Source organism: Lygodium microphyllum, chromosome 23, assembly GCF_053477565.2.
Source record: "Lygodium microphyllum isolate KBCC chromosome 23, Lygodium_microphyllum_v1.1.10, whole genome shotgun sequence".
Taxonomy (NCBI): Eukaryota; Viridiplantae; Streptophyta; class Polypodiopsida; order Schizaeales; family Lygodiaceae; genus Lygodium; species Lygodium microphyllum.
In genome coordinates this window covers 67,806,260-67,820,865 of record NC_141157.1, presented here as the reverse complement: position 1 = coordinate 67,820,865, position 14,606 = coordinate 67,806,260, and the positions used below count along the sequence as shown (strand labels likewise).

General features: G+C 38.9%; 1 protein-coding gene across 1 annotated transcript in view; it reads right to left on the bottom strand.

The window, feature by feature from the left end:
- SUVH4 (histone-lysine N-methyltransferase, H3 lysine-9 specific SUVH4-like protein) overlaps window positions 1-14,606 on the bottom strand; it is a 122,022-nt gene that overhangs the window by 28,196 nt on the left and 79,220 nt on the right. The window contains exons 3-8 of the mRNA XM_087663711.1: window positions 13,194-13,248; window positions 5,869-5,981; window positions 5,588-5,758; window positions 5,179-5,277; window positions 2,749-2,847; window positions 2,615-2,664 (exon numbers count right to left, since the gene is read on the bottom strand). Coding sequence (XP_087519837.1) covers window positions 2,615-2,664; window positions 2,749-2,847; window positions 5,179-5,277; window positions 5,588-5,758; window positions 5,869-5,981; window positions 13,194-13,248 — 587 coding nt within the window. The remainder of the gene's footprint in view (window positions 1-2,614; window positions 2,665-2,748; window positions 2,848-5,178; window positions 5,278-5,587; window positions 5,759-5,868; window positions 5,982-13,193; window positions 13,249-14,606) is intronic.

The following is a 14,606-nucleotide window of genomic DNA, read 5'->3' as shown; positions in this document are numbered from 1 at the left end:
GAGACATAGTTTTAATCATAGTAGAACTCACTGAACTTTCGAGAGTTCACAAAGAGCAAAAATGGACATAATATGAACCCAGATGTCACTTAGAGCCTTGCTTAGATTTGTTTATTGTGAAAAGAGCAAGAATATTGTAACAGAGCTCAACAAATGTTTAAAAATGATTCTATTATTTGCAACATCATATCTAGGTAAATCTATTGGGAATGTATACCGCAATCATGTAATTCTACGTCACTGAGAATAGAAATAGACAAGAAACACTAAAATCCCCATCAAATAATGAGCATATAATCTCATTATTATCCTGTGATAAACTTTTCAAAAGCACAATGAAATTCACAAAGACATTCTTTTGGACGTAAGCATGCACTTTAGTCACCCAGTGTTAAAAAAAGTTCTTATCTATAGCAAAAATGTATGTGATTAGACCAATGTATAGCAAAAACATTGCTATAAGCATCAGAACATCATTTAAATTAAATTATTTCCTGGCAACAAACATGATTTCGATCAAAATGTTTAGTGTAGGTGAGTCCTGTAGGCAAAAGCAAGTATTGCAATTGAAACAATTAGCATGAGAATATACACTTCTGAAAATTGAGAGCCCTAGCCAAACACCAATAATGCATGTGCCAAAACTCATGAATTGACTATTTGTCAAACATCAACAAAGTGCAACTCATCCCTTTTACGAGAACAGCATTTTACAAAGGATGGCCAAATGGGGCCTCAGCGCATGGGAACGTTGTCCTAGACTGTTCTAGGTCAGGAGACACATCCCAAACTGACTGCAACATCTCTAAACCATCCACAACAGCTTATGGACGGCCGTTTTGGCCTGTTTTGACTGACGTTGGCCCATTTTGGAGTTCTTTGGCTCATTTGCGGTCCTTGCCGTGTGTTTTTTTTGTGCATCTTCTTGCATCTCAAACCATTCCAGCCAATTTTCAAACCATTTCAGCCTATATTCAGCTCTTAATCTCAGGTTATTCTTATACTTATTCAGCCCATTGCAGCCCCTTCCACACATCTTCATTAATGTAAATTGCATTCGTACATGCCATCCCACCCTTCATCATGCCCCGTCCCTACCATTCCTGTCCCTTATTTCCCCATCTCCTCATCCATGTTGACCTGGCAATCTGACATATTAATGAATACTGAAACAAAAAGCTGCGAGGCACCAAAAGAGGTGCAAATTTAACAGACTCATGTCCAGGTTCTTGGGCCCTGTCTATTCCTGCCAAGCAGATCTTAGATGTTTGTAATCGCACATTTATTGCATCAATACTTCTCACGGAATGGAACATACTGCCACCAGAAACATTTTTCATTTTGCCTAATCTCCCAAAAATTTTTGAAGTACATTGTGATGCTCCTAGGAACTCCATTAAAGCATTTCCGAACCTTTAAACCCATGGAATAGCTTTCCAACATTAGAACCTACAGCCAGCTGTAAAGAAATCCAATATCTACAAAAACAAATAACTTAGAATTATGAATCTGTTTGCACAGATTCTGTCACTAACACATTGTCAGTGTCTCTAGTCCACCCTCAATCAGTCTTTACCTCATGTTGACCTTTGGATATTGGGAGGGAACTTTAATATGGTGGAGGCTAATGAGGACAGGAGGGTAGATGCAATGATAGTATCAAAGGAGGAAACCCTGCTGCATGCAAGTTCATTTTTCACATCAAAGGACAGTCCCGTGGTTTTGGCAGAGATACATGTTCTTTGTAGTTCTCCAAGAGAAACAAGGCAATAGGACCAAGAGCTTTCTCAAGATAGAGCGGAACTTTCTCGAGATAGACCAGAGAGGATGGCTTGGCCAGAACATTTTCTATGAGTCATTGGGACCTTCTCAGCTCAAGTTCTCTTCAATCTCTTCAGGAAATATGCTAGAGAGATGGTTTGAGGAATTGATTCACCTCATCCTGAAAGGCAGTGGGGAAAGATTAGAGATCACTCAATGGAGGCCAATCACATTGCTAGGAGTTCCTTACAAGACCCTAGCAAAGATGGTTGGCCTTAGTGTAGCTCCTTTGATGCCAAATATCATATACCCTACTCACAATGGGTTTGTTTGAGAGCACACCTTTCTGAGAATCCACAGCAGTAGCACTCTCCAGAAAAGCAGGGCCTTAATGTTTTGCCTTTCCATTTGGAGATGTCATACGACAGACTAGATTGAGAGTTCCTGAACTAGCATGCTTCGGGAAGAGAGTGCTCATTGTGTTGCTTCTCAATTTCAAGAAGGCATATGACAGTAGATTGGCAGCTCTTGCTGGGCACTATTCTGGGAATGGGACTTCCAAAGAGTGGATTAGAGGTGTGGTAGCACTTGACTCCTCTCAACTCATAGTCAAGTCTTAATCACTGGGGCTAGAGCATTTCAACATCCAGGGAAAAGTAATGTAGGGTTGTTGTCTTGCTCCTTCCTTGATTCTTTTTGTAGAAGAGGCTACAAGTTCTTTCTTGAAAGACAAATCCATATACATTTCAGGAATCAGGCTACCCATTCTTGACTTTGATAAACTACTAGTTGTGGAGATCGTTGATAACGCAATTGTATACAATGTGAAGTTCTAGAACTAAGCTGAAATTACCCTCTTAATTCACTGGCAGTGGTGGGAACCTGTCCAGACCTGAAATGAACCTGCATAGTTCAGAAAAATATAGATATTAGCCCTAGCATTGATGTGCACCACAATTATCAATGGGGTGGTGTTCAGTTCAAAACCTGATTTGTTGTCAAAACGGGTTGTCCTTCTATTCTTCGCAAACGAAACTTATAGACAGTAAAACCAGATATCCCCTTTTCAGCCCAGAACTCCTTCACCTGAAATCCCAAAAATAATACAAGTACCTTTAGTTCATTAAGGAAGACCGCCTTCACACAATTGGCCATTTGCCCCGTAGTGCTTCAAAAAGTATTATTCTCCACTGCACTACAACAAACTTACTAGAACTATTGGGTTAAGAATCTAGAAGAAAGAGAACCTTAGAGACCAGAAATTATTTGTCATGTCTATTGCCCCTGCTTCGCTGTCTAGTCATGTTGCAATTCCCGCCATCCATGGCAGGCAATTTTCAGTCATCAACTGCCATGTATTCCTGACAGTTCACACCAATAAGCTCATGACCTAGCCTGCCTGCAATATCATCTCTTCAGCCAGTGTTTCTTTTAGTTTCAACCTCTTTTGGACAAGAAGCTTGCCCTTAAAATGCAGATCTGGTCTGCTAATAAAAACACCTTCAGGGGCAGCAGCCAAAACAGACTTATCATACAGTCAACATACCCATTAGATTTGGTAGAGATTTGATGGCTCTTGCAGCCAAGCTTCTCATAGACTAAGTGGTAAGCAAACAATCAACGAGAGATCAAGTATAGAAGCATGGCATATCTCAAAGGCAAGGATTAGTTACATGATTGTCCAATCTCTTTGCCTACACTATCAGTTGCTCCATTGCACTTCATTAAATGCTGTTCAAGTGTGCTTAGAAGCCTGTATAGTTTTTACATACTTGTAAGTTTAGCCATGCCAATGTTGCAAAGCATTAAAAACTAGAGAGAGTCTACAGAGTCTTGACCTGCATGGGAGTCAGTCAAAAAGTCTTGACATACATGTGACGATATGAGGCTTTGAGATGGGTTTGCGCATTTCAACAAGCACAAGAGGCTTTTCTTGGAACCATATCTATGTTAGGTTTTCTGAGGTTAAACACAATACTATAGTTCCAATATCTTGAGTTCACGGATAGGTTTATCATCATGAACCTGAACTTGACAGCATGAGGGTGAAATATATTGACATATGAAATCTTGGGACCATCACAGATACAATATAAGGGTATTTAATGTCAAGCTATCTATGATAGATGAGGACAAGGTTAATGCATGTGCTGCTGGAATGAGAGCCAAGGTGACCATAAGAACCAGGTATGAGGCACTGAACATTTAAATGTACGTGGATAAAGGTTTGACCATTATGGACAAACAAGGCATGTGACATGGGGCTAAAACCTTAAGCTTTTTAGCCTTTTAATATAAGGTTACAAGATAAAAAGCTGCTTATGCCCTTTATGAAAAGCATGCATAGCTTTTCTGCAAGGCATGGATGAGATGCTGCCATGAATGGCAATGAAAAAATCGGCTATGGCAATGGAATTAGAGGCTGACCAAGGGCAAGTGACATAAAAAGTGATGCTTGTTTGTGATGGTGAGGAGCCTAAAACAAGACACAATCAGTGAGCAGCACACCTTGATTACCCTGGAGATTAATAGAGTTAAAAGGGCATGTTGAAGACCTGGAGCTGCAGCAGGTGCTGCAAATTGCCGCCCTGTTTTCTGCCACTGTTTGTGGTGTGGATTTGAAGAAGTACGTGTGCTGTGGCCACCATCTTGGTCAAGAAGGTGGTGCCACTGCTGTTAGTGCTGTGTGCAGACAGGTGTTGTTGGCCCTGTTTCACATTGCTATAAGTCAGGAGTTCACCCTCCATGCCGTGGGTACAAGAGTGGAAGCTGAGAATGCTCCCATCAAAGGCCCAGTGAATTCCAAGTGTGAGATCTATCAAGTTCATCAAAGCGCTGAGGTGTCATACTCTGGGTGTGAGAGCTATCAAGTTCATCAAAGAGCAGTTGTAAAATGGACACACCCTCTATACACCATGTACCACTAAGTCTTGGCCATAAAATCTATGATGCTATACCTTATTTCTTCAGCTACGACAGGTTTTTGAGTACTATACGTGTTTTGATATATGAATAATGCCTTGTTCGATATCAATCTTGTTTTTGAGGTGACTTCAGTCTTGTAATGAATTGGAGTTCTTGTTGGTGTCAAGATTTAAAGCAATGTTGTGTTTTATCTTTCTCTTTTAGCCATGAGAATGACCATCTTGGAAGTGGAATACTAAAACTGTTTCATGCATGCACAATACATATTTATCATGCAAAATACACTATATCAAAAGAATCTCTATGTTTGGGTGCGATTAATTAGTAAACACTAAGCATGTATCAAGACTTCACCTGGCCTTGAATACTTTGAATACACCTATCCTCAAAATCTCATTTTTAAGAAGGCACAATTTAGTAGATGGAATCACATGTTTGAAGCTTCCAGTCTTTGCTATCTTGTTTTAAAAACTGCCAAGAAACTGCACTAACCTTGTACAGACCATCATATGTATAGACCTTTCCAGTATAGCTCTTCTTTGTCTTGTGACCACGGATCAGCCTAACAGGCATGTCTTCTTCCATGCTGTTCTGTAATGAAAGGAAGAAGTCACATGAGTTATAAAAAACTTCAGATTAAACCTTCAAACCATGGAACGAGTCAAATTAATTTGTGAAATTCCACTGTTTCCCAGAAATGAAAATGATAAACCGAGCTAAAGCCAAAAAGCTCTCAGTGAGCTAGGTAAAATCAAATGCTGTCCATTCAGACTCATATGAAAATTGATCTATGGAAACAAAAGACAGAAAATGGCATTGGAATTTTCCCGATCTTAAGTTGGTTGTAACAGGATAATACAATAGTTTAAAGCTATTAGCAGCTATTTAGGATGAAGATGACCTTGAGAGCCAAATTTCCACGCTTCATCTCCTGGTCAGCCACCTGTCTTTTGTTCCCCAGGAGATTATTCCCACCTTGTCCAGTGTAAATGACATCTTCAGAATTGTCTATATCATCCTCGTACACTCCAGACAACATAACAGAAGATGCAAGTGGAAATTTTTTCCCAGGCTGAATTCACCAAACAGTGAAGGATCAATCAGTAGAACAAATAGGAACATGCTAGTGCCCCATCTAGATTTGCAAGTTGTTACAGTTATCTCTATTCTTGCTCAATTTACCAAGAGTTTGGTTCCTGCTTGGCCTATGTAATCAATCCCAGCAAGCCAATGGCAATGCAACCCGATAGCCATCATTTCACAGCGGGAAAAAAACTGATCCCCGGCATTGACACCTACACCAAGGAGGCATACTGTTTTACTAGCCAGAAAACAATAAAGAACCATCGAGAAAAAGTATGATAAATGGTGCTAGCAATAATTGAACTTTGTATCTCTCAATATCATACAAGGAGAAAGAATTTAATTGCAGGATATTTGAAAAGCCTAAATGAAGTGATTGCACGGGAGTATTTTACTGAGATGATGATATAAAAAGAAAAAGGTCCCATAAATGATATTTTAGTGGTAGCCTACCAATATAAAAACTGTACCTAGAACTGAGAGGCTTTGACTGCTGCACAGTTCACCACAGGGTTGTCGGGTATGAAAGGTACGTACGGTACAAAAAAATACAGTACTAATTGGTACCTTATTATTTTATAAGGTACGGTACAATTTTAGTACAGAAAAAAAACAAAAAATTGGTTATTTTAGATTATAGATAATATAATGCATGCTCAAAGCTGAAATAGCAATGTCATTTGAGTTAATAGGATGAATACATGAGGGTAACAAGGTAAAACCTCATGCACCACATGCGCAACACGCTACTACAAGACAAATGGGAGTGTATATGTAATACATCATACAACAAAGCAAAGTGTAGGGTAGATGGACAAAGAGGCTCTTCATTCTCGTGTGTGTGTGTGTGTGTGTGTGCCTGTGAGAGACTTGAAATTATAAAAATAAACATAAGGCTTAGGAGTCGGAAGATATTGTGTGGCTAGTCTTCATAGGCCAAAAATAGCCTGTATTTTGGTATGAATTGGTACAGATACGTACTATACAGTACCGTATGAACCATTGGGAACGAACTAGTCCGTATGTAGTACAAATGCAACTATGGTTCACCATATTCTCCTCACCCTTACTTCATTGTAAAGTGCACTAGCTATCAATGAGTCTAGGTGTTTAGACTATAAATGTCACTAAGAGCACTTCATTGTAAAATAGGTGTTTGGATTATAAGCCTCACTAAGAGCATCAATGAAGATTATTGCAAAGTCATCTTTCATTTGTGTTTGTCATGGCCAAGTGTTGCTCACACTGCAATTATAGCGACACACAATAGAGGGAAGGAGAACTTGAGCCCAAAGAATGCCACTACAAAACCATTTGGACAAGGAATGAGTTCCTAGTATATGGAACATTCCACCTCACATTTCCAGCCATTCCTAGTTAGAATAAGTTTCCGGGGGGGAAACCTCTTGTAAAGAGAGTAAAAAGTGTCCTAGTGTCCTATTGACGATCACTAACACTCCTCTATGAGTGTAGGCATGATTCAAAGCCACCAACAAGTAATTATATTAATCGCATGAGAAATACAAGAGTCGCTACAAAGTAGCAAAAGGAACTACCATATGCCAACAAACTAAATCCTCCCTAGAGAGAAGGCCAACATATTGAATAAGATCCAATTGCTAATGGAGAAGATCCTTCAACCTAGCAATATGACTTTTGAACCTCCAGGGTCAAATCAAAGAGAAAGGAATTCCGAGTGACTCAATTGTACCAACATCCCAAGAACCTAAAGAAAATAAAACAATATTTTCACATGTGGCTGCATGAGAGTGGGTTATTTCGCCTTGCTGACCAACCAATGATAAGTAGATTTCCAACATACCCTAATTTAATGTAGTCCCCAAATAGCATTGGTCTTGGTGACCAACCAATGACAAGTCTGTATTCAAAAAATGATAAATCTAGTTAACTGAAGCACCCTCCATGCACAAATGACTCGCAAGTCTCTAATCTTGCCAAGGATAATTGAAATGAAGGGTGCGAAATGGTTGTTGTCATGCGAATGCATCAAGATCATGCCCAACAAATCCCATTATCCATGAGGCGTCAAGATCATACCAACACAATATGTGGCAATAGAGGCGCATTTGAAATAGCAACCAACCCCAAACATGCCATTCAATTCAACTTGGAGCAATAATCGTGTTTCCCTTTCCAAGAGAGTAGTCGCAACATAGCCAACAATACAAATTGCAAGGAATTAACATTTAATCTATCCTCTACTAGAGGCCAATTCACCTTCTAAAGGGTAACCTTCCATGAGCGTACCAAATGGGTCAAGGGAACAAAAGAAGCAATTGAAAACTAGGAGTCCATGCTGAGTATGTGTTACCATAAACCATGAATTTTAGTATTCTCATGCATAACTCTACGGTCTTAAAGATAAAAGCGAGCAAAAGACACTCCAGACTAATGACCAGGACAAATGGCTAGAAATAGCGAGCAACCACACGAGTCTCAACATCCAAAACAACCCCACCACCATTTTTTTTGGAGTACAAACATGGCTTCAAGAAATCTAAGAAATACAAATAAGCACAAAATTCTTTTTCTGCAGCATGAAATAAATATGCAAAGCGAGATCCTTCAAACTACTTCCAGCCCAAGGCAACAGAGGCAATAATGGGCAGCATAGTAGCTTATGCTAGTTTGAGAAACACACGAAAATGTGAAGCCGAAGATTTCGAATAAAGAAACTTTATCATCGAACTTTGGAGAGCTCCATTGCAGCGATTGTTTAGGAAGAACATCAACACCCAAAAGGTAACCCAAATTCCATATACTATTGCTACACGGAACAACTTCACCTTGCCACCCTAGAGCCTCTAAATTTGATCAATGCAACTGATGAGAAATGATTGAGTAGAATTAATATGAAGGCCCCAAAGCATGACCAACCAAATCCCAAAACATCCAATGTTTTGCAAAGCTATGCGCTTTCCATATCATGAAAGTATCATAACCTGATGCATGTCCAACAAAATGTTGATTCCATGCAAGCGATAAACCAATCAGCTGCCCAGTCTCTACTAGATGTGACAACATGATGAGAACCCAATGGGTAGTAAGAGCAAAAAACAAGGGACTCAAAGAAGATTCATTTTTTACCAATAGTGCAAGAGAAAAGAGCTCAGTAACACCACCATTCAGCATGACACATGCAAAAGCATCAATGCTAATAGTATATATTAATAGTATATTCAAAGTAATCCAACTTGACCAAAACAACAACTTGGTTAGATTGTTGCACATAATCTATGCCTTTCTATACATTCAAGAAGCTACGCAAAATATTCATGCCCTTAATGAATCTTGACAAGAATGCACAACAAGAATGCACGATGGCAAGAAAGTGCTCATGGAGGTGACTAGCTCTAACACCTTTGAGAACAGCTTGAACATAGTATCCATCAAGGAAATCCGATGCCAATGTTTTGAGCATCAAATGAAAAGGGACTTAGGAGATTAACTTCATAACCCCCTTTTTCCAAGATACAGACATGATTTCAATAACCCGAACCTCCTAATACATAGCTACCAAATACTTGATGAAAGGAGTACCGTAAGTTTCGAAAAATTCATTCGTAAGACAATCCCAACTAATTTTCCCTTTGATCTTCACCCAGAACTTGTACAAACCGAACCCCTAACTCACCAAATCAGGATGGACTAGCATCTAAAATCCCTAGCAACCCCTTCAATTTCAACTGTCAATTTCAATTGAATGGACCTCTACAACTCCCAGAAAGCCTTCCCCCCCATTGCAAGGGCATATTTTCAAGTGGCAACCTTCTACTCCCAATTTCCAACAATTTTCAACCATTTAATAGATTTTCAAAATTCATTGATTCTGAAAATTAATATCCACCATTTTGATCCTGTCCAAAATTAGTTGTGTCCCTCCACAAATTAATTAGCTAGGCCATTTGCAACCCCAAGTGCTTGCCTACCTTAATTGACCCTACGACAGGCACAAAATGTGCCTAGGCCCTAGTGTCACCACTAATACTTATTGGCCAATTAATTATCCGAGGACCAAACTAACTGGCAAACCTTAGTCTACCTTGCTACAAAGCGCTTGGCCTTGACCTACAAGGATCAACCTAAAGGTTCCAAAAAGACCTAATAAACTCTGCCAACATTCTAACACTCAATCCACGCGATTACATTGTAATCCTTCAAGACAAAGCAGGCCAATCGCCGCACCTAGTTCATAGTGAGTGAGAGAGGAGGGGTAGTTGAGCTCTACACCTCTACCCATAAGGCAAAATCTCATCTCCATTCCCCTAAAAATTCGCATGTGACTAAGATCTAAGATCCAAACCTATGAAAAGTCAGCCTCTATCTAACTCTTATCCTAATAATTCCTTATGAAGAAAGCACACAACTTGGTCCACCCAACCATTGTTTTCCATCGGCAAGAAAAGGCAATCGATCGCTTTTCATTTAAGTGTAGTTTTCCTCTAGTTTTCTAAACAAAGCATGCTAACTCATTGTTTAACATATACAAGCAACTTCCTTACTTATCCATTAACACTAGGTTCATTTCACATCTTCGTTAAGTGCAACACCAAAGCAATAAAGTCATCCTTTCAAAACATTTGCTTTATTAATTAATAATCTTTACATTGGATTCTTGCTCAAAGAGTCCAATACAAAAAGACTTGCTCTCTTTCTTAAAGCGATGAACCAAACCATAAATTCCCAAGCTCCCAATGCTTGCCACATCACACTCATACAGATTTCTTCTCCATCTTGGCGCCAACTACGTAATTACCCCTTTTCTTACCACAACCCCCCTTGGCTACCTATTGCCATAGGAGGAAACCCTCCATTAGGGATCTTCCGGCCTAAATGTTGGTCCAACGCTCGTTGGAATAGAATCAACTCAAACCAAGCCCCCACAATTGCCCTTGAGGGAGATGTAATCTACTCAAGCCCGAATAGAATTTTTGGATGTAAATTTCACATAAATATTCAACACAAACAATAACTAATCAATCCTTCTCAAACAATAATATATTATTTAAATGAGAAGCAACATTTATACATTTAATATGCTTCCTAATTTAAGTAATCGTATCCATCAAGTAAAGACTCTAGTACTCAATCATTTGATAAATCTTACATGCATCACTAGCTAAAATTACATCATTTACCAATGTGCATGTTTTATAGATGCACTTAATCTTAGCTTCTCATTGGTTCTACCTATTGTGTGAATAATATTTGCAACTCTTAGACCTTATGATTTTTCTTTATTGGATATGTGTAACCATTCTCTCTTATGTTTCAAAATAATTTTTAAGTATTACTTTAATATACCGTATCATCTTTTGAGATTAATTCTCTAACTATGAGAGAAATAATCTATTATTTCTTTACATAATTTTATATCAATCAAATTAGGTACTCTACAAGATTTCAAAAAATGATAACAAATAATTTTGACTAATCCTCTATGCATTATTTTTAATGCCAGCTCATTCTTCATGCAAGATTACTAATAATTTGACTCCTCCCTAAAAAATTATGTACTTCCATTATTTTAATCATTAAAACTGCTATAAAAGATACACCCTATTTTTGGGTTTTTAACTAAAGTACTTTGCCTATATATTTATAAAAACAAATAAAATATCTATTAATTTGTTAATAATGATTTGACTTAAGCTTATATTTATGGTTATTTTAGAAACCTGTTTTGCCATTATTTTTTTCCCCTGAAAAACATGGCACTATATCAACTATGGAGCATAGGGAGACTACCACAAACACCACCTAGGAGTAGCCATCAAGGAACCTCATGACCAAGAACACTAAAAAACCACCATCATTCAAGGAAGCCTCTAAAAGCACTTGGGACATAGACAAGGTCCCCAAACACAAGAACATCCTACAAAAGAGAACCTCAAAGAAACAAGGTTAGGCTATGGTGGGAGAATCACAACTCCATCAGAAAGAGAAGCAAAATAGAAATGATGATATACAAGAACACAATGGAGATACACGCACACACATATTGGAACCTAAACAAGATGAGTTCAACAATTCACATGGTCCAAACACAAGTAGACAAACACAATTTTGCTAAGGATCAGGTCAGCAAAAATGGAGTTTACCACAGTCAACATTGCAGGCAAAAGCAAATCCAACCCATATAAAGGGGTAGCAGCCCAAAATGCAGAGTAAGACACCAGGTGGGAACAGAAAACAGGCCATCCAGCCCACAAATCAACTAACCCAGCTGAGAACAGGCCATCCTGATTTAGACAAAAGGCTGGAAGCACAAAACACAAGATGTATCAACTCCAAGACAAAACAATGCAGCAATTCAGACTTGGAATCGGTGAAAGCACAGCAAAGAAGATGCACCAAATCATCCAAAAATTTGAATGCCTGATACCATGTGAGAATGCACAAATGGAGCAACAGCAAGAAAACACAAATCACAACACTAAGACAATGAACAGTGAGAAGTAGGCACACAATGTGACCAGCACCGCCTCCAATCTCCCTCCCTCCAGATGATGCGATATGATATAATAGTGGAAGAGTGGGGCATACATATATAGGCAGCTGCAATAGAGACCTGAGAGGATCATGCACCCAATAGTCATCACGTCAACCATGAATGCAGCTGCACAGATCAGTAATGTGCCCACTAAGAACAGTGCCTAACCAATGATATGTACAATCCTAACGTGTTCCGGGTCCATGGGAATGCTGATGGGCTTGATGTATTAAAACAAGGAAGTTAAGCTTTTGATATGGATAATGCTGGGCAACCCTCCAAGATCTGTATCCACTACCAGCGTGTACCTATGATTGTTGCATGAATGGCTGTTTCTTGTACATATTTATCTACAATAAGTACCACACACAATGAACAACATTTCCGTAATATGAATTGAGTAGAGGCTGCTATGGAACTATATACACAATGCATCCAGACATACTTTGTTCACACAAACATAACCAGCATAGTTTGGTTGGTTGGAGGACCTTAATGCATGCACTTCAAGATACTGCACTTTAGTGCATGCAATCAAGAATGCCAATAAGGATTCAGCTGGACATTCTTTTGCATTTGTGCTGCAACATACAAATTTCAGAGGTCAACCAGGTGACGTTCTAAGTATCCAGTTTCTGTTTGGGTTACTCTCAAAGCTGATGCATAAGACATGGGTGTTTGGCTTTTGGCATTTGCCTTTGACGATTATATTGTGCATTCAAAAAACTCAAATTTTTACCGTTTCAATCTCTACACTAAGTGCCAATAACAATTCCATTTCATGCAGCAAAAGCATATTGACATTTAAAGGCTGTTAAGAAAACTGTTGAAACGTTATCCGGATGAAAGAACCTCCTGCATACAAGCTTTATCAGACACATTGAATAATTCATTGCAGCCCATAGTTTACCTGGAAAATGACCAATGAAACTCCTGTTGTAGAGAGTTTTATTATCTGCTTTCATCTGTACACAGAAAATAAGCCTTGTCAACAAGAACTCCGGGTAGGTGTGCTGTTGTGTGTAGTGGTGGTTTTCTTTTTGTGCGCGTGTGTGTGTGTGTGTTGGGGGGGGGGGGGGGGGGGGGGCGCGGGGCGGGCCAGGGTTGTCTTGCCACGACTTTCAGGACATTCATCTTCTTCAATTGAATAATATTTTGCATTATGGACCATCTGAGTTCCTAGGAATTACGCATTCTTGGATGTTCAATCATTTCAAATCTAAGACTTCTTTCCTGCTCGCTGCAACAATCTTGACATGATATCGGCCACCCAGGTGATTTAGATCTCTCTCATATGGCTGGTTTAAGACTGTCTGGGTTGTTTTGCAAAAAATCTCCAATCTGAGTTCCTAGGAATTATGCATTCTTGGATGTTCAATCATTTCAAATCTAAGACTTCTTTCCTGCTCGCTGCAACAATCTTGACATGATTTCGGCCACCCAGGTGATTTAGATCTCTCTCATATGGCTGGTTTAAGAATGTCTGGGTTGTTTTGCAAAAAATTTCCATTTAGGAGATGATGAACAGTGGTTTCATTCCTAATATGCATATGAGATAATGGACAGTGGTTTCACTTCCTAAGATGCATACGAGGAAGGACTAAGTTCCTCCTCACCTAAACTCATACTGCAAAACTTGTAACAAATATACATATGTTGATCGATGCCATATAGGTAATGCAGATATCTCTCTCATATGGATGAGATCAACATTGTTTCTAATTGTAAGGAAAATTAGAAACAATATTGATCTCATCCATATGAGAGAGATATGCATAAGACATGATGAACACTGGTATCACTTCCTTTGAGGATTGAATTCCTACTTGTCTAGGTAAATAATGCAAGGTTGTAACAACCAATACTTATGTAACACATGCGAACCAATAAAAGACTATTTATCTTAAGTCAGGATTTCAGACATGAACCCGGAAAATGACCTTTTAGTGTATTCACAAGTTGGCATTTTCAGACAATGTAAATCCATGAAACACCCGTTTTGCAGATTTTATTTGTTAATTTTCAACAAAAAAAAGCAGTTGGATTCGCACAGCCCAAGTTGAGCAGATTTAAACAGCATTTGGCATGAATTTTGATGTTGAAAACTGACCATTTTAAAAGGAAACTTTTTCTAGCTTTGTCTAAACCAATAGCAACAAGGACCACCCACGGATTACTTGAAGTCACAAAATCATTTAACAAAATCAACTAAGGCATCTGCAACAAACAACCTCCAATACTTAGATGAACCATACAACTGCATTCAGCAATGGTCCCAAGGTTACAATGGCACAGAATCACCTGCCTTTGCCTATAGGGCCCC